This window comes from Nicotiana tabacum, chromosome 22 (genome assembly GCF_000715075.1).
Source record: "Nicotiana tabacum cultivar K326 chromosome 22, ASM71507v2, whole genome shotgun sequence".
Classification (NCBI taxonomy): domain Eukaryota; kingdom Viridiplantae; phylum Streptophyta; class Magnoliopsida; order Solanales; family Solanaceae; genus Nicotiana; species Nicotiana tabacum.
Genome location: NC_134101.1, coordinates 19,919,039 through 19,941,096, shown reverse-complemented (window position 1 = coordinate 19,941,096; position 22,058 = coordinate 19,919,039). Strand labels below are relative to the sequence as shown.

The window sequence follows — 22,058 nt, the reverse complement described above, 5'->3', positions numbered from 1 at the left end:
GCATCGCACATGCGTCACTGCCCCTGTGGAATTCCCCTCGCAGATGCGGATTCCACTTAAAAACTCAGAGTACGCTTCTGTGATCCTAGGGTCGCACTTGCGTGTGTGCACCTGCAGACCCATGTCCACTTCTGTGATCACCTCCCACAGACCGGCCTTCGCTACTGCGATTACTCTTCCGCAGGAGCGGCTCCACTTATGCGGTCCTATTTCCGCACCTGCGACCACTGGCTACTCATCCCAGGGCCGCATCTGTGAGCTACCCTACGCACATGCGGTCTCCCCTCCGCAAGTACTAAACACCATAAACCAATAATTCTCAGCAAGTGCCAAAGTCCAAATCTCATTCCGTTAAGCATCTGAAATACACCCGAGGCCCCCGAGACCTCAACCAAATATACCAACTAGTTCTAAAATACCATACGAACTTAGTCGAGCCCTCGAATCACATCAAACAACGCTAAAAACACAAATCACCCTCCGATTCAAACTTAATGAACTTGAAATTTCTAATTTCTACAACCGATGTCGAAACCTATCAAACCACGTCTGATTGACCCCAAATTTTGCACACAAGTCATATTCAACCTTACGGACCTACTCCAACTTCCGGAATCAAAATCCGACCTCGATATCAAAAAGTCACCTACCGGTCAAAATCTCCAAAAATTTGACTTTCGCCATTTCAAGCCTAAATGAGCTACAGACCTCCAAAACACAATCCGGACACGTTCCTAAGTCCAAAATCACTCAACGGAGCTAACAGAACCGACGAAACTCCATTCCGGAGTCGTCTTCATGCAGTTCCGACTATGGTCAAAATCCTAAGACTTAAGCTTCCGTTTAGGAACTAAGTGTCCCAAAACACTCTAAAACCACAACCAACACCTCCCGGCAAGAAACATAAGCAGAAAATGACACATGGGAGGCCAGTAATCATGGGATCAGGGCTATAATTCTCGTAACGACCGGGCGTGTCATTACAGGACTTTTATCTAAATGATATTTTCACTAATTATTTTAAACTATTTACCCTCATATTGTTTAAGAAATCTTTATTTTTGTTAGTAGAGTAAAGGAATCCTTCAATAATATGTATAAGTCCCTTGGAAGTCAAGTCGTTTCTCGTATATATTTTAAAGGTAGATACTTTTACCAATTGTATCCCTATACAATTTTCTTAAATAGCTCTATGTCAAATAGTCCCTTGGTAATCAGGTCGATCCTATTGGCATAGTTGAGTTCAACCATCATGCTAGCAAAGAACTTATTAAATTTTATACTCCACGTGTAGTCCAGGCGTCTAGTGTAAAATTAAATAATTCTTTCAATCCATGAATCTAATAAAATAAATAATTTAAACATATTCTCGAACTATAAGTCTGGTGGTTGTCATGCCGTTCCTTATAAATAAGAAATAAATAAAATTATTTTTGATGGATAGCTTTATAATAAAAAATCTTATATTTTATTAGTAAGAACTCAAATTTTAGCAAGATAGAATTGTTACTAAAATAACTTTTAATAACATGATGATCTAATCATTTATAGAACATGAATTTTGTTCAAGTTGTCTACATGCTTTGTCCTAAATTAATTTACATCACATGTAATAATAATTCAAAATCATATAACGAACAAGCACGTGACATAAAAACGAAATTCAACATACTTCTAATATGTTTATCTTATATATCACATAAAATAATTAATGCGAGAACATTATTATTAATTAATATCTCATAAACTAATGACAATTAAAATAACTGTATAATCTAATAATCTATTAAAGATTACCGTCGTATCTTATAAGAAATTTTAAATTCAAGTTATGAACTTCGTCAATAGTTTAACTTATATGAATATATATTTTATTCACAATAAATTAATATCAATCCACATGCATTCAAATAGTTTGACTATTGCACAAGACACAAGGATAATGGTTTGAACTCTTCAAATAAAATCTTCAAATATTTTATAAATAAATTTTAGACACTAGAAACCATGGCTCTGATATCACTGTGGGATTGATATAGGTGTTCATAACACGCAACGGAAGACAATAACAATCCTCGGCAGAACTTTTCGTGTTTAAAATTTATTTACATATCAAAGATCGGATCTAAGACGTACCTGGTGAAGAGAGTCTCGTTTTAAAATTTCTTCGATAATGCGAAGACTCTATGCGTATCCACACCGAGACTGATCCTTGCCATCAACTCTTTGATTAATGAACCCCCGCGAACAAATTGAATGAAAATATTATGTTAAAATTTTTCTCAAAAATCTTAACTCAAAGGTAGAAAAATAAGAAATAATTTTTTTATACTAGTATTTTCTATCTTGGCTTTATATTGCAATATTACTTTCTCAAAGTAATTTTCTTCTCAAGAATAACTCTCTTGGTTTCTGCTTGACTTTACAATATGTATAAGATCTATATACCTTATTCTAAATTAGGACTCTCTCTCTCTCTCACACACATATATAAATTTTCCATTGGATGCAAATCACAGAAATTTCATAGCCGACTCTTTATGGAATCCAATTCCAATTGGAATTCTCCTTTATGAACTTTCACATTCCTAATCCAATTCAAACTTGAATTCTAGCTTTAGAAATATTTTCCTATTATAAAATTCAAATCCCATTCCAATGAGTTGAATTTGCCGAACTCTTTAGGAATTCAATTCCCAATTGAATTTCACAATCTATGTTTTTAATAAAATTTATATATATATATATCTCTTATATAAATAACTATTATATATATATATATATATATATATATATATATATCACATATTTATAGTTTTCTTCAATTTTATGCAATTTTAATTATTGTCCTAGGGCCATAAGTGTCTAGTATCAAAGTACAATAAATAACTTGTCAATTACTATGATGATATCATGTCAAAGGAAACTCTTACATCGCATTCTTCAAGAGAATATCCTATTGACAGTTTATGGTAATTCTAACAATTAGGAATTATCCAATGAATTAGTTCAATGATCATATCTCTATATGCATATTCTATTTATATGATTTATTTAATGAGATCAACTAATTTTTATCCCATAAAGACGATTACATAAATACTGATCTAACCGGATTACTAGTGTCCAACTTAATAATCCTACGATCAAGATGAAAATTTAGATTAAATTATAAGAGAGTTTACTCACATTATTATGATCTCCATCATAATGGCAAGTCTCAAAATTTAATCAAGGACCTTATTAAGTTAATCAGGCAATTAATAATAACTATGATAAACGAATATCAAATGCCATATATTTTTATAAGTATCAAATAGCATTCACAAAAATATGTTCAAATCATCAAATATGAGATTGGATCTAAGGCATACATAATATATCCCTAACAGGGAATAGGGAAGATTGAGTCTCAATAGATCAGGTCATAGAAGATACTCGACCGAGTTGGTCGTATTTCATCAATTATGCCAGTTCAGACAATGCACAAAGTAATAATTTCTGTGCTATGTACATTGACATATAAAGATAAGTTGAAAGACGTTCGAGTATCCCTTGATAGCGCTCAAGAATTATACTGAAATCATGTCCTTCGGGCTGACCCCATTGAAGAGGGTCACCATGGGAAGCCAGTTCTCAAATGTCTTAGCCAGTTCTCAAATGTCTTAGCCAATGCTAGTTTTGCTGCAGCGAGCAACTGGGATGTGGATATGTAGTTTCGGACAAATTCCATTAACAGAATACAAGAACGCTTAAGTGCAAAATTGTTTCCTGAACTTACCTAGTTACATTGCCAGAAGAGATGATATCTGTCACTATTGCTAACTTAGATTCCAACTCCACTCAAATCTCAGAACTACAAAACAATATAAGCCTAGAGAAAAGACCAGAAGATGCTCTTATGGTACAAAGGGAAAGAAATTCGTCGTTGCTATTTTTCTGTGAGCTATGGTTCCCCACAAGAGGAAAAGTTATCATACTCATAAAACTATATGAGTTTTTTCTTCCTAAAGAAGCGCTTCAAATACCATACTTGCATAGCTGTAGCCAATATGCAGACGCTAAGGGACAATATACTGAACCATGCCACTTCAGCATTAGTTTTCTCACTCACTTCTCTCATTTTTTCTTCCCTGCATGGTTAAACGATGAGAAATACATTAGTTACAATGTAGTATCCATAATTTTATAAAAACTAAACATTGTTGGATAATATGCATGTTTGAATTCATGGTTATGTGAAGTGGCAATAAACAACATGACATTCTCTGTCAAGTATTCCAAATTCATAAGCCATTATTATACCAATCAAAACATGCCATTTTCTGCCAAGTACTCCAAAACCATAAGCCATTGCTATACCATGATAAGTTACTATGGACCCTATACTTGTTCCTTAAAATTTCACCATCTTTGTTTTCAATTATGTGTAGAATCCTTCCTGGATTTATTGAACTTTTTTCCTTTACATGAAACAAGATTTAGGTAAAAACTGTAAAAACACAACAAGAAGAATGAAGAAAGTAATATCTTACAAAGAAGATATTGTTTGACAATACACGTAACCTCTTTATGTTAAAGAATAAACCTACCTCACATTGGTTGTGTAAACTAATCAAAGGAGTTTATGATACCTTGGGCTACTGCCTCCATAACCTTAAAGTTTAGGTTGAATGTGTTAGTCCCGCCAATATTGCTGTATTTGTAAATAATAATTTTGGGAAATATAAGTTATCGTAATGAAACAGTAATTAATTCGAGCCCACTGAATTCACAGTGTTTCCTTAAGAAATTTAATCCCCTCCTAGTACCCAAGGTTATGGATTATTTCCTCCCAGGATAGAACGAATCACACACTGGTGTAGCGGTACTTCAAACCCCAGTGTTTCAGCGAACACAAAGTTCGGTAGCAAATCACACTTACAGTTGCTTTGTTTGAAGTTAAAACAATGCAGAACAAAGGAGTAAAAACTCAGAAAATCGTATGGAAATGCTGAGAGGAAGGAGTGCAATGTATAGCCAAAGTTGAGCGTTTTCAGTTTGGTGTGTCTTTCTTCAACAGCTACTGCACATATTTATAGCAGTCAGCTTTGAAGATGAACGACCCTCCATGGTGGAGCATGCACTAGCTTGTTTGGTGGGAAGAGCATTAGGCGGCTACTATTGCAGCTGGTAGTCAATACACGGATTGGAACATATCCGTTACAAATGCGGATAATCTTACGTTAATATTTACTATTAACAAATAAATTTGGTCCAAAAAATTAATCAATCAATCGATCATTTGACCAAATCCAAATCCAAATCCAAATCCAAATCCGAATCCGAATCCGAAGCCGAAGCCGAGCCGAGCAGAGTGAGCGACGACGATGACGGCGCGAGGCTTGCTTTCTTCTTAACTCTTTAAGAGCTACAAGAAGAGCAATTATATATATACCCACCAAAAATCTTTTCCTCTTCCGATATGGGACAATGTCTCATTGTCAAGAGGGAAAAACTTAAAATTTTACTCAAAAATTTTATTTTTCCCTCCATTTCCCATTCACCCTCATTTTAAGATTATTTCAACTTGAATAACAAAAACCTCAACAATCCCCCACATGAATGGGGAATGACTATATCACGGAAGTATGCATGGAAAAACTGTATGATTTGCAAGCAGGGATTAATCGCATCTGGATAAGTAGGTTTCCATTTGAACTTTTCGTAGTGAACTTATGTCGGATATACTCGGTCAATCGGTAGATTTGATATCTTTGAACCGTCGATCTTTGGTGTATACCTAGACAAACATAAGTCACACAATCAACCCTTAACCGTCTTTGGTTCTCATTATTGTGTTCGTTTCAGCTATGAACACCGCCTGGTTTCATAAGTGCGTAGAGAACCGGCCTTCAAAGTTCTCCTTGAAGCGGCTAACACTTTACACTTACATAGGTGATTCCTAAATGTGCCATCCTGTAGATACACTATTTGATATACCCCGTATCAAATTTAGAAATCATTAAAAAGCCTTAATGCTTTATCCTTGGTACTGGACATTGTCTCATCATGAGAACGGACTAAAATTTTATTTGACAATGTTGAACCGTCATTAATGACTTTGTTTGATCTCCTTGAACCTAGATCTTGGGATCTCCAGTCTTCTAGGTAGAGTTACCGCCACAATGACTTGTTCTCGGCCATAGCCCCATTCCCCTTGATGATTTCTCAACTACCTCTCTAGTTAGGCCTTTTGTAAGTGGATCCGACACATTGTCACTTGACTTTACATAGTCAATCGTGATAATTCCTCTAGAGAGTAATTGCCTAACGGTTTTATGTCTTCGTCGTATATGACGAGATTTACCGTTATACATAACGCTCCCAGCCCTTCCAATTACCGCTTGACTATCACAATGTATGCATATTGGTGCCAACGGTTTGGGCCAAAATGGAATGTCTTCCAAGAAATTCCGGAGCCATTCAGCTTCTTCACCGGCTTTATCTAAGGCTATGAATTCAGCCTCCATTGTAGAGCGGGCAATACATGTTTGTTTGGATGACTTCCAAGATACCGCTCCTCCACCAATAGTGAATACATATCCACTCGTGGACTTAGAATCAGTTGAACCGGTGATCCAATTTGCATCACAGTATCCCTCAATCACCGCAGGGAATTTACTGTAGTGCAAGTCAAAGTTCTGGGTATGTTCTAAATATCCCAAAACTCGTTTCATTGCCATCCAATGAGATTGGCCTGGATTGCTCGTATATCGGCTCACTTTACTTATAGCACAAGCTATATCTGGTCGTGTACAATTCATGATATACATTAAGCATCACAACACACGAGCATAATCCAATTGTGATATGCTTTGGCCTTTATTCTTTGCTAATGCAAGATTCACGTCAATTGGAGTCTTTGCAACTTTTAAAGCTCAAATGCTTGAATTTTTCAAGTACTGTCTTAATATAATGAGATTGTGACAATGCCAGACCTTGAGGAGTCTTATGGATTTTAATTCCCAGAATTAAATCAGCAACTCCCAAGTCTTTCATATCAAACTTGGTATTGAGCATACGCTTAGTAGCATTTATGTTGGCAATGTCATTACTCATTATCAGCATATCATCCACATATAGGCAAACAATAACTATGTGATTTGGACATTTTTAATGTACACACATTTATCACATTCATTTATCTTAAAACCATTTGACAACATTGTTTGGTCAAATTTCGCATGCCATTGTTTGGATGCTTGTTTTAGTCCGTAAAGAGACTTAACAAGTCTACATACCTTCTTTTCTTTACGTGGAACCACAAACCCTTCAGGTTGTTCCATGTAAATTTCTTCCTCCAATTCTTCATTTAAGAAAGCCGTTTTAACATCCATTTGATAAATTTCAAGACCATACACTGCAGCTAATGCTACTAACATCCGTATGGACGTAATTCTTGTAATTGGAGAGTATGTATCAAAGTAGTCTAGACCTTCTCGTTGTCTATACCCTTTGACTACGAGTCTTGCCTTGAATTTATCAATAGTGCCATCATCTTTGATTTTTCTCTTAAAAATCCATTTAGAACCCAAAGGTTTATTTTCAGGAGGAAGATCAACCAATTCCCATGTATGGTTGTTCAATATGGATTCTATTTCACTATTGACTGCCTCTTTCCAAAACAATGATTCGGAAGAAGTCATAGCTTCTTTAAATGTTTGAGGCTCATTCTCCAATAAGAAAATCACAAAATCTGGTCCAAATGAAGTAGACGTTCTTTGACGTTTACTACGTCTTGGATCCTCCTGATTACATATACTTTCTTTTATTTCTTCCCGAGGTCATTTAGATCCTTCACCAAGCGACTCACATTCCTTTTTATATGGATATATATTTTCAAAGAGCTCAGCATTATCTGATTCTATAACCGTATTATTATGGATGTCGGAATTTTCTGATTTATGAACCAGAAATCGATATGCTTTACTATTTGTCGCATATCCTATGAAAACACAATCAACGGTTTTTGGTCCTATCTTTACCCTTTTGGGTTTAGGAACTTGCACTTTTGCCAAACACCCCCACACTTTAAAATAATTCAAGTTGGGCTTCCTTCCTTTCCATTTTTCATATGGAATGGATTGTGTTTTGCTATGGGGCACTCGATTTAATATTCGATTAGCCGTAAGAATGGCTTCCCCCATAAGTTCTGTGGCAAACCAGAACTTATCAACAACGCGTTCATCATCTCCTTTAATGTGCGATTCTTTCTTTCCGCAATCCCATTAGATTGGGGCGTGTAAGGGGCTGTTGTTTGATGAATAATTCCATATTCTAAACATATTTCTTCAAAAGGAGATTCATATTCACCACCCCTATCACTTCTTATCATTTTTACTTTCTTGTTAAGTTGCGTTTCAACTTCATTTTTGTATTGCCTGAATGTGTCTATTGCTTCATCTTTACTATTCAGTAAGTAAACATAGCAATATCGAGTACCATCGTCAATAAAAATTATGAAATACTTCTTTTCACCGCGAGATGGTATTGACTTCATGTCACAAATATCTGTGTGAATTAAGTCTAAAGGATTTGAATTCCTTTCAACTGACTTATAAGGATGTTTAACATACTTAGATTCCACACATGTTTGACATTTTAATTTTTTGCATTCAAACTTAGGCAGTACTTCCAAGTTAATCATTTTTCGCAAGGTTTTATAATTGAGATGACCCAAACGTACATGCCATAAATCATTTGACTCAAGTAAGTAAGAAGAAGCTGAAATATTATTATTGTTTTCCACAACCATTACATTTAGATTGAAAAGGCCCTCGGTGAGGTAACCTTTTCCTACAAATATTTCATTCTTAATTATGACAACCTTGTCGGACACAAAAATGCACTTAAAACCGTGCTTAACAAGAAGTCCAGTAGAGACTAAATTCTTTCTCATTTCGGGAACATGAAGGACATTGTTCAAAGTCATGACCTTGCCAGAAGTCATTTTCAGAAATATCTTCCCATATCCTTCAACTTTTGCTGTTGAAGCATTTCCCATATAAACTGTCTCTCCGGGTCTAGCAGGAGCATAAGTAGCAAAAGCTTCTCTAACTGCACAAACATGGTGAGTGGCTCCAGAATCAAACCACCATTGTTTAGGATTTCCCACCAAGTTACATTGAGAAAGCATGGCACACAAGTTATCAACATCATCATGCTTTACTACCATGTTTGCTTGACCCCTTTTCTTGTCTTTCTTCGGAGCATGACACTCCGTAGATTTGTGTCCGATTTTCTCACAGTTGTAGCAGTTTCCACTGAATCGCTTCTTGCTTGGGTTGTATTTCGGAACAGAAGCCTTCTTCCTCTTTTTGTTATCTTCAACAATATTTGCTCCCATTATTGTTGAATTTTCATGGCCTCTCCTTTCAGCAGCTTTATTGTCCTCTTCGATTCTCAACCGAACAATGAGATCTTCAAGGGACATTTCCTTTCGTTTATGTTTCAAATAATTTTTGAAGTCCTTCCACAACGGAGGCAACTTCTCTATCATTGCTGCTACTTGGAATGCTTCATTGATGACAAGACCTTCACCAAGTAGATCATGAATAATCACTTGCAATTCCTGGACTTGGGTAATAACATACTTGCTATCTACCATTTTGTAGTCCAAAAATTTTGCGGCAACGAATTTCTTCATCCGGCATCTTCAGTTTTATATTTCTTTTCAAGCACATTCCACAATTCTTTTGATGTCTCCACGCCACTGTATACATTATACAGATTATCATCCAGTCCGCTAAGAATATAATTCTTGCATAAAAATCAGAATGCTTCCACGCTTCAATCACGACAAAGCATTCATTCTGTGGAGTTTTATCTGGCAGATCAGAAATATCTTCCTTGATGAACTTCTGTAGATATAACGTAGTTAAGTAGAAGAACATCTTTTGCTGCCAGCGCTTGAAGTCAATGCCGGAAAATTTTCCAGGTTTTTCTGCCGGTGCCAACGCCGGTGTTCGGCTTATCGATGCATTGGCAGTCACCGTCGGAACAGCTTGGTTTTCGCTTTCAGTCGTCATTTTTTCTGTAAAAGAATGACACAAACAAACGTTTAATAAACATTTTCAAACTGGAGTAAAAATCACGTAGATTTTAATCTCCAACAAAACGCCACGAAGGCTTTACTCTCCAAAACGGGAGTATACAAAACCACAAAGGTTTTAGTTTGCAGAATAATAAGAATAACACAAATACAGAAATAAATATTAAATTTCTTAAGATTGTTAGTCCCGCCAATATTGCTGTATTTGTAAATAATAATTCTGGGAAATATAAGTTATCGTAATGAAACAATAATTAATTCGAGCCCACTGAATTCACAGTGTTTCCTTAAGGAATTTAATCCCCTCCTAGTACCCAAGGTAATGGATTATTTCCTCCCAGGATAGAACGAATCATACACTGGTGTAGCGGTACTTCAAACCCCAGTGTTTCAGCGAACACAAAGTTCGGTAGCAAATCACACTTACAGTTGCTTTGTTTGAAGTTAAAACAATGCAGAACAAAGGAGTAGAAACTCAGAAAATCGTATGGAAATGCTGAGAGGAAGGAGTGTAATCTATAGCCAAAGTTGAGCGTTTTCAGTTTGGTGTGTCTTTCTTCAACAGCTGCTGCACATATTTATAGCAGTCAGCTTTGAAGATGAACGACCCTCCATGGTGGAGCATGCACTAGCTTGTTTGGTGGGAAGAGCATTAGGCGGCTGCTATTGCAGCTGGTGGTCAATACACGGATTGAAACATATCTGTTACAAATGCGGATAATCTTACGTTAATATTTACTATTAACAAATAAATTTGATCCAAAAAATTAATCAATCAATTGACTGAATCTGAATCCGAAGCCGAAGCCGAAGCCAAGCAGAGCGAGCGACAGCGGCGACGACGCGAGGCTTGCTTTCTTCTTAACTCTTTAAGAGCTACAAGAAGAGCAATTATATATATACCCACCAAAAATCTTTTCCTCTTCCAATATGGGACAATGTCTCATTGTCAAGAAGGGGGAACTTAAAATTTTACTCAAAAATTTTATTTTTCCCTCCTTTTCCCATTCACCCTCATTTTAAAACTATTTCATCTTAAATAACAAAAACCTCAACAGAATGCTCTAATATTTTCTCATGGTATCAGTACCAAATTTTAATGAGCATGTTTTCACAATCTTTTTTTCACTACCTATTCTATCACTCAGTTTTCTATCTTTCAACTCACCTCATTGATCCTTTCTGGACTTCTCTCTCTCAATTCAGCCACCAAGCCATTAACTCTCCTCCTGGAATAATCCAGGCCCATTTTTCAGTTACTGCAGTCTTTTCAAAGAAAAAATAGAAAAAAATATCTCTTACACATTGAAAACTTAGAACTATGCATATGAGGAGTGTGCTAAAAAGATAAACCTACACGACATTTGTTCTGTAAAGATTTCCAAAGGAATTTATGATTTTCTGGGCTACTTTACCCATAGCCTTAAACAATTTTGGTTAGATGTTCAAACTCTTCTACACTTTTGGCCACTCAAAATGAAACATGAAGCAAGAGGAGATGGTGATTAAAAGTAATAGCAAAAATATATTATCTCGGGTTAAAAAGAAGCAAACTTCAGCAAATTCAAACCTGAAAATGACCTCTTTTTCACAGAGTAACTTTTCATGTATGGCTTGCACCCTACCTTCCAGTTTCATCAGCACAAGTTCAACGTCCTGAAAGGGAAATGAAGAGTAAAAGAATACAAAATTAAAAATTAAAGAAAGAACATAGTTGTCACGACCCGGAATTCCCATCTTCGGGACCGTGATGGCGCCTAACATTTCACTTGCTAGGCAAGCCAATGTTAGAGGATTCTTTAAATCAATTTTAGTCAATTTCAATAACATAATCAATTAAACTAAATAAAAGCTAAACTGAAATGCGGAATAATATAAAGCCCATAATATTTGATACAATTCGGATTTGAAGTCACAACAAACGAGCTTCTAAGATTTTCTACAACAGAATCTAAAAGAAATACAACCGTTTTGAATGAAAAGAAACAGTAAAATAGGGGAGATAGAAGGGGACACCAAGGTCTGCGGACGCCAACAGATCTACCTTGAGTCTCTAATAAGCAAGTCCAAGCTGCTAAGCCTCACGATCAGTTAGGACCGGTACCAAAATCTGCACAAGAAGTGCAGAGTGTAGTATGAGTACAACCGACCCCATGTACTCTGTAAGTGCCGAGCCTAACCTCGACGAAGTAGTGACAAGGCTAAGGCGGGTCATTCACACTACAACTTGTACGCAATATAAATAATATAGACAGAAAAAAGGAATACATAACGAAATAAAACAGTCAATTGAAAGTAGTAGCTACAGCTTCAGGAATAAGTCAGCGACGTTCAGAATTTACCAATCCTTAAGTGCAAAAAGGAAATATCGTAAAACTATCACAGCTTAGAGGAATATAAACACATAGGTTGTTGCGGCGTGCAGCCCGATCCCACCGAACATCACATAATCCTCCCTTATTTCCTCGTAACAATATTAACAACAGTGAGTATATATATAAGTGTTGTGTCGCGCAACCCAATCCCACCATATCACAATATCATAATCATAGTTAACCTTTATTCCACCAAAACAATCCACCCTTAATACACATGTTGCGGCGTGCAACCCGATCCCACCGTACGGTATAGATTCACCCTTATTCCACCTCATCATACCACCCTTATTTCACATGTTGTGGCGTGCAATCCGACCCCACCATATCAATATCAAGTACTCAATATGCACAGTAAAACTTACAATTCAAATCACGGAAAAGCCTTTACAATCCCTAAATGCCAAACTGAAACAAATAGGAAACCTTGTACAACATGATAATCCGCAAAAGTAATACTACACAGCGAGACCAATCCAGAATTCACAACTAGAATATACAAATAAACCAACTTGAGCAAATAGTAGGATATCATGAAACTATGAAAATATATAATATCATAAACAGAATGAAACACTAACTAACAGGTAGCAATTAGGTATGAGAACACATTTAGAGCATATAACAATTAAGACATGGAAAGAGATAATTTAAGAAAAACGGGAAAACATATAATTCGGCGGCGCATAAGCACTCGTTATCTCGCATATATGCCCCTCACACGAAATCCACATAGCACATAGTCCGAGGGTTCCTAATTCCCTCAAGTCAAGGTTAGACACAATACTTACCTCGATCCAAAGACCACTCAATGCTCAACCACATCTTTGCCTCTCAAACAAGCCTCCAAACCAATAGAATCTAGCAAATTACCAACCAAACGATTCAAATTAAGCCTTAGGAACTACCTGCGATGGCAAAGAATTCAATTTAGGCCATTTTTGAAAGTTCAACAAAAGTCAACCCCCATGCCCGCTTGGTCCAATCCCGAAGTTCGGACCAAAACCCGATAACTCATTCACCCCCGAGTCTGATTATGTAATTTATTTTGGAATCCGACCTCAATTTGAGGTCTAAATCCCTAATTTATAAGAATTCCTATTTCTATCCAAAACTCCAAATTTTCACCATGAAAACAAAAGATTTTTGGTTGAAACCTTAGGAAATGTAGTGAAAAACTGAAAGAAGCTAGTTTAGAATCACTTACCAATGATTTGGAGAAGAAAAGTTCTTTGAAAAATTGCCTCTAGGGTTTTCTTATTTCGAAGAATAAGCAAAAATTCCGTATAAGTAAAGTTTTACCCAGATACAGATGTTGCATTGCGAACCCCGCAAATGCGAAGAATCCATCGCAATTGCGAAGATCATTACATCTCTGCATTCATCGCATTTGCGATGAAATGTTCGCAAATGCGAACACTGGTCCTTCGCAAATGCGACCATTTGATCGTATTTGCGATCACTGCCCCACATGTCCCAGTTCGCAAATGCGAACATCATGTGGCCCAACAACTCTTCACAAATGCGATGAGTAGCTCGCAAATGCGAACCCATCAGAGGTTGCAAATGCGATGCCTGCGAGATCAGAGGCCTGCACCAGAACTGAAACACCAGCAACATTTTCTAAGTCCAATTTCACTCTGTAGCCTATCCGAAACTCACTCGAGCCATGCGAGCTCTAAAATAACTATGCATACAAGTCTAAAAATATCATATGAACTTGTTCGCACGATCAAATCGCCAAAATAATACTTAGAACTACGAATTGAATACCAAATCAAATGAAATTTTCAAGAAAATTTTGAAACATCTATTTTCACAACCGGACGTCCGAATCACGCAAAACCAACTCCGTTTCTCACCAATTTTGACAGGCAAGTCATAAATATAGTATTGGACCTATACCGAGTTTCGAAACCAAAATACGGACCTGATATCCAAAAATTCAAACATTGGTCAAACATTTTAAATTCATTAAGCCTTTAACTCTCAGATTTCTATAAAAGTACGATAACTCGGGCTAGGGACTTCCGAATTCGATTCGTGACATACGCCCAAGTCCCAAATCACGATACGGACCCACCGGGACCGTCAAAATATGAATCCGGGTCCGTTTGCTCAAAACGTTGACCGAAGTCAACTCAAATGGATTTCAAGGCAAAGTTTCATATTTTTCTTAGTTTTTAACATAAAAGCTTTCCGGAAAGACGTCCGGACTGCGCACACAAATTGAGGAAGGGTAAACTTAGGTATTTAAGGCTTCAGAATACAGAATTGGGTTCTAAAACATAAGACGACCTATCGGGTCATCACAATTGTGCTCTCCTCTTCCGTGCAACTGAATCCCAATCAAGACTGGCACCAGGATTAAAGTGATATAATTGTAAACTTACTTTGATCTTTTCTTTCCGTGCAATTGAATCCCAATCCTTACAGCAATACCAGTTTTTCAGTAAATACCAATAGTTACACCTTTACTATTGGGGCATGGCTATTCATCCGAAACCACGCCATGTAGTTTCCAGCCTCAGTGGTTGTAAAAGCAAATTGACCATAAGTGATGTTTTCTTCGTGGTGGAGATTATTTCCAAACGGTGATGTAACTTGAAAATAATGTTCAGATAATATTTATGTAGCTCATGAATAGAAAAAGTGAAAAATCAGACATTATTTTCTCATCTGAATTCAAGATCAATAAAATCAAGAAGTTTAAGAGTAATTCATGCAATTATTTGATTTAAAATGCTCCAAATGCGTTTACAACACCTACATGTTATCCAAAAACTATACCTTTGCAGATAAATTTCCATATTTGCACCATGAGTTGATCTCATAATCAATTAATCTCTCGCATAAAGGAAGATTGGAACTAGTCCCGTAATTTCAACCTTGCATTCCTAAATTGAACTCTCCGGTTTCCCCCTTCTCTAAGTTAATTTTTTTTAATCCACACATGTCCTGCAATGAGAAAAATAATACTACTAATAGGATTATTCTCTCGGGATATGAAGCATGATACAATCCGTGCGGAAAACCCCACTGATATCTAATGACAGTCTAATCTCAGTTATATGTGACAAAAATTGATTTGATATCTTTTTTAAACACCTCCCAAATTAGGAGAATCTATATTATTTTTACACTTTTCCTCCAGCATGACTCGAACCCAGAACTAATGGTCGTGGATGAAGGTACTTTTACCAATTGAGTAAGTGTTATTTGTCTTTGACTCCTTACCCATGCACTCGAACATGAGACTTCTGTTTAAGGATGAAGGATTATTTACCACTCCACCACAACCTTGTTGATTTGACATCAAATTCTGAATTTATTACTACTTTCTAAAATATTAGTAAACACCAGATAAGGGAGGGGATTATTAATGTGAGTCTGTGACAAAAGCTGCTTTTGTACAATCTATTACATTACTGAAGGAAGGAAATCCTTTACTAGCTCTTTTCTCATAAATATCATTTCCTAATAAGTCCTGATCAGAGTAGTAAGAGTTTTTTTTTTGTTGGATTAGTTTCAATTATGTGCTCTGAATCCGCTCCTATGAGTTGCTATAATTTGTAGAGAATGCCAAAATTCTTCTACTAAATTACTGGATTTAGTACTCCTTATGACTGCTCTTTGGTGCGTAAGTTCAATAACATGTTAACCAATAGCTTTAATTTATAAAATACTAGTAGTGTAGAAGAGTGGTGAGCCAATACAAGTTGTGACTGTAGAGTATTGTACATTAAGTTGTATTATTTGTACAGTTAGTGAATTAGTTAGACTGTTATTACTATAGGTAGTCGGTTAGTTCTATAGTAGGTGTGTGTCTATATATAGTCCTTGTACAGATACATTTTGTTCTTAAGAAGAAGATAATGGAGGTTCTTCATTTCTCTCTCGAATTCCCTCTCTGAAACTTCTCTCGTCTTCTTCCTCAAACATCCTCACTGCTGAAGCTTCCAGCTATGGATGTTATCATGGTATCAAAGTCGGCGTTGTGAATCTCCGGTCACTGAATATCTTCAACTCTCTTCAATTTTGGCATTAAATCATCTCTCTAACGTTGAGTCCAAAAATTAGGGTTCTGAAATTTGAACTAATTTGTTGCAAATCAGAGCAATTGCGCAATATTTCTGAGCTTATCTACAATCTCCATGGCAATTGGCGAGGAAACCAGTGCCACACCAGTTGGTCTAACCACAGGAACTTCTAACGAGACCGCTGCTCCCATTCGAGGCAATGTCTTCCCTACAATTGATCATAACCATCATCTATACCTACAAACAACTAACACTCCAGGTAGCACCTTAATCTCTCTTCAGGTAACTGGATCTCATAACTATGCTATTTGGAGCAAATCTATGAGAATTGGACTGTTAGGTAAAAGCAAATTAGGTTTTGTTTATGGTAGATTCCCTAAGTCTAAGTTTGAACCTGAGTTACATGATCAACAGGAGAAGGTAAACATTGTAGTTCTATCTTGGATCATGAATGTTGTAAGACCAGGACTGTTAAACAGTGTAGTGTATGCCTCAAATGCTCACAAGGTATGGGATTGCATAAAGAAATTCACTCACTTACTCAAGGCACAGTGACTGCTACAAAATATTTTTCTTAACTCAGGGACCTTTGGGATGAGTTTGATGCTCTAATGCCCTGTCTTAGTTGCCCATGTCCTGAGTCAATGAAATATCTCAAACACTTTGAGTATCAAAGGTTAATGCAGCTTTTAACTGGTTTGAATGAGTCCTACATCCAATCAAGGAGTCGGATCACAATGATGTATCCCACTCCATCAGTAAACAAGGCATACTCCATGATCATAGATCAAGAGAGCCAAAGAAACTTGGCTAATTTCACACAAACCTCACAGGTCACTGAGGTAATAGAAAGTACTGCCTTGTTCAGTAATAAGGGGGGAAACTATGATTCGTTCTAATTTCAAACCTGGACCAAAAAGAAACATACATGTGTGTGAGTACTGTCATCTGAAAGGTCATACTAAGGAAAACTGTTATAAACTAGTTGGATATCCACCAGACTTCAAGTTTAAAAGTAGAGGAGGAGCAACTTGAACTGGTAACACTTATGCAAATCAAGTTGGCTGGATGACACCTTCTACAGTAGATGTAACATGTGGAGTAAATGGTCTTGTCAACAATATTAGCAAACTTGGGCAACACCCACCTATCAGGGGAGGCTTCACCTCTATGGCATTACCAGCAGGTTAGCAACAAGCTCCCCCAACCTTCTTCACACCAGATCAGTATCAACAGATCATTCAAATGCTCAGCAGGGGACTAGATGAAGGACCCTCAACCAAGTCAGCAGCTGCAGGTATAGAAACAGATCTTGTGTCTATCTATAGTGATAGAGAATGGATTTTGGATACAGGTGCCTCTAATCATATGACCTCGAGCTTACAAATGTTGAGGGCATACAACTTAGTACCAAAATAAAACAGGAATAATGTGCATTTACCTACAAGAGGGGTAGCATCTGTTACACACAGAGGATTGGCTACTGTGTTTAAGAACCAAAACATATCTAATGTGTTGTATATACCTGAGTTTAAGTTCAATCTACTCTCAGTATCCAAACTCACTAAAGAACTGAAATGCTTGGTATTATTCTTTCCTGACTTCTGCTTCTTCCAGGATCTCTTCAATGGACAAGTGAATGGGATTGGTAGGGAGAAACATGGACTATATGTGTTACAGGAGAAGCAAGTGAAAACTTTATGTTAGGACTCCAAACAACAAGTGAATAACACAGGTTCTATAAATAAGACTAGCTACTCTTACATGTCTGTTGTCTGAGATTCTAGTAGCTTGTGGCATAAAAGGTTAGGGCATGCTCCATTAGAAGTAATAAAGAAAAGTGAGTTGCTTAAACACTTGAAATTTGACTTTCATCAACATTGTATTGTATGTCCTCTTGCAAAACAAACAAAATTTCCCTTTCAGCTGAGTAATACTATGTCTACTTCTGTTTTTGATTTACTACATTGTGATATCTGGGGTCCCTACAGAGTTCCAACATATGATGGCAAAAGATTTTTTGTCATAATTGTGGATGACCACACTAGATTTACCTGGATTTTTCTCTTATATTCAAAGTCTTATACTATAGTAGTGCTTAAGGAATTCTTTGCTAAAGTCAAAAATATGTTCAATGCTTTTGTTAAGATATTCATAACAGATAATGGCATTGAGTTCTTTAGCACTGACTTCAAGGAATTACTATCTACTCTTGGAGTTGAACATCAAAGTACATGTGTTTATACTCAACAACAGAATGGAGTAGCAGAAAGAAAACACAGAACTATCCTTGAAATAGCCAGGGTATTAAGGTTCCAAGCAGGTATCCCTCTCAGATTTTGGGGTGAATGTGTCAACACTGCTGTCTATCTTCTGAGCAGGCTGCCATCAAGAGTCATCAACTTTAAATCTCCATTTGAGATGTTTTATTTGCATGCTCCTTCTCTAAGTCACCTGAGAGTATTTGGCTGCCTGTGCTATGCAGCTATCCCTAAATACATGGATAAGTTTGCCTCCAGAGCCATCCCAGCAGTACTTGTGGGTTACTCTTCCACACAAAAGGTGTACAAACTGTATGATCTTCAGAACAAGACCCTCTTAGTAAGGTGAAATATGGTGTTCAAAGAGGATGTTTTTCCCTTCAAACATCTGAAGTCTGTAGGTACTCCTATATTTCCAGTTCTGGACTTATTATCATTAGATGATTCCACTGCATAGGTGTCTCAAACTCTCACAAATCAGTCCACTCCTATGAATGATCCAACTGGGGGGGAGGTTTCATCATCTCCTCAGAATCCTACACAATCTAAATGCAGAAGTTCTCTCACAACCAGCTGCAGACATCAATTCTTTAACTGAACCATCCACTTCTATAGAGCTCAGAAGATCTGGCAGACCAAGCAGACCTTTATTGTGGATGCAGGATTATGTCACCAAATCAGTGGGCAATTCCTGTACATATCCTATGTCCTCTTATGTTACCTACTAACATCTGAGGCTCTTCACTCATCAATAACTGAACCTAAGACCTTCAAAGAGGTTGTGTATGCCCCTAAATGGGTGCAGGCAATGAAGCAGGAAGTTGTAGCACTTGAATACAATAGCACTTGGACCATTGTAGACTTGCCTCATGGCAAGACTCCCATTGGATGCAAATGGATTTTTAAGATCAAATATAGAGCTTCAGGGGAGGTTGAAAGATACAAAGCCACACTAATGGCCAAAGGGTATATCTAGAGAGGGGGCCTTGATTACACTAAGACCTTTTCTCCTATGGCTAAGATGGTGTATGTGACGTCTATCATTGCACTGGCTGCTGCTAAACACTGGTTAATCTTCCAAATAGATGTACACAATGCATTCCTCAATGGTGATCTCCTTGAGGAAGTGTACATGCATATTCTTGAAGGCTTTTGCAGATAGGGGGAGACAAAAAAGGGTCTGCAAATTGCACAAATCATTGTATGGCTTTAAGCAGGCTCCAAGGCAATGGAACTTAAAACTAACTGAAGCCCTTGTGAAGATGGGATTCAAGCAGAGTCATTTTGACTATTCTTTGTTCACTAAACAAACACATGATGACATTGTGATTGTCCTAGTATATGTAGATGATTTACTCATCACTGGCACCAATCCTAAGCAGCTAAATAAGACAAGAAGTGATCTGCAAACCAGATTCAAAATAAAAGATCTTGGTGAATTAAAGTTCTTTCTGGGGATTGAGTTTTCCAGGTCTAAGGAAGGCATAATGATGAATTAGAAGAAGTATGCCATGAAATTGATCTCTAAATCTGACCTTGGTGGAGCAAAACCTACTGGAACTCCACTTTAAATGAATCAGAAACTAACTTCAACAGAGTATGACAACTGGATGAAAGTCAGTCCTGAGGATGAAATGTTAAAAGATCCTAGTAGCTTCCAAAGGTTAGTTGGAAGACTAATATATCTCACCATGACCAGACCTGACATGTCCTTTACAGTGCAATTTCTCAGTCAATTCATGCACTGTCCAAATGTGTCACATATGGAAGCTGCCGTTAGAGTGGTGAGATACATCAAAGCTGAACCTAGGCTTGGACTACTTATGCCTGCTAATATCACAAATAAGCTTACTGCCTATTGTGACTCTAACTGGGGAGCTTGTCTATAGAAAAAAGGTCAGTTACTGGCTACATTGTCAAGTTTGGAGATGCACTTGTATCATGGAAGTCTAAGAAATAAGACGTTGTATCAAGGAGCTCTGCAGAAGATGAATTCAGAAGTATGGCCACATGTGCAGCTGAAGTGACCTGGTTAATAGGGTTGTTTGAAGAGCTTGGTGTAAAGCTAAAGTTACCTGTTGGTCTTATGTGTGACAACAAGGCAACCATTCAGATTGCTGCAAATTCAATTTTTTATGAGAGGACTAAACATATAGACATAGACTGCCATTTTGTAAGGGAAAAAATCATGCAAGGGGTGATGAGAACTGAACATGTTTCTACCAAAGAGCAACTAGCTGATTTGTTAACCAAAAGCTTGGGTAAGGTGCAACATAACTATCTACTGGAGAAACTTGGGCTGAAGAATCTGTTCAAGCCATCAGCTTGAGGGGGAGTGTAGAAGAGTGGTGAGCCAATACAAGCTGTGGCTGTAGAATATTGTACATTAAGTTGTATTATTTGTACAGTTAGTGAATTAGTTAGATTGTTATTACTGTAAGTAGTCGGTTAGTTCTATAGTAGGTGTGTGTCTATATATAGTCCTTGTACAAATACATTTTGTTCTTAAGAAAAAGATAATAGAGGTTCTTCATTTCTCTCTCGAATTCCCTCTTTAAACCTTCTCTCGTCTTCTTCCTCAAATATCCTCATTGCTGAAGCTTCAAGATATGGATGTTATCAATATTGAATAAAGGTTTGCAAAAACTAATTCCAAAATTTATACATAAAATATATTCCAATTACAGGATGAAAGTTTGCCCAGATATGCGTTTAATTTCCTTAACGAAGATAGTGGGAAGAATATTAGCTTGAACGTGCTCCTCGTCACCGATGACATCGTAATTAGGCAAAACAACAATGTTATTATGGATTTCCTCAAACACACACTTAATCCCTGTAGCCAGCATTTCTAGCCATATCGCTTCCGCCGCCGCCGTCACCATTGCCGCAACCAGAAGTACTTTTAATACCTCTACTAATTTTGTTTTTTCCTCCCCTGATCTCTGTGTTAATCACAAAAAATCTCTCGGACTACAGGTCCAAGATAATAGTGTATGTTTAAGTAAGTCAGGATTTTGCAGAATCTTCCAGTAGGACTGACTTTTGGTAAAAACAGTACTCTAAGGCCTCATTTGTTTTTTTGAAGATTAAGATGTCCGAATCTGAATACATGTCAGAATATCAAGATGTGTATTAAGATTAAGACATCTGAATTTGAATACACATCTCAATGTTAAGATGCGTATTAAGATCTGAATACTAAATGATTAAGAGTGTTTGATTTTTAACATCTGAATGTATAAAACTTACATTTATTTAAAAATTAATAAACATAAATTCAAATAAA

General features: G+C 36.9%; 1 protein-coding gene across 1 annotated transcript; it reads right to left on the bottom strand.

Moving 5' to 3' along the window:
• Positions 1-3,988: 3,988 nt before the first annotated feature.
• Positions 3,989-21,654, bottom strand: LOC107822205 (transmembrane emp24 domain-containing protein p24delta3-like). Its single transcript, XM_075242717.1, has 5 exons — positions 21,492-21,654; positions 14,978-15,074; positions 14,862-14,940; positions 11,664-11,749; positions 3,989-4,133 (listed from the first exon to the last, which is right to left on the bottom strand). The coding sequence occupies exons 1-5, from the start codon at positions 21,652-21,654 to the stop codon at positions 3,989-3,991; spliced, it is 570 nt and encodes a 189-aa protein (XP_075098818.1).
• Between the last annotated feature and the right edge of the window lie 404 nt (positions 21,655-22,058).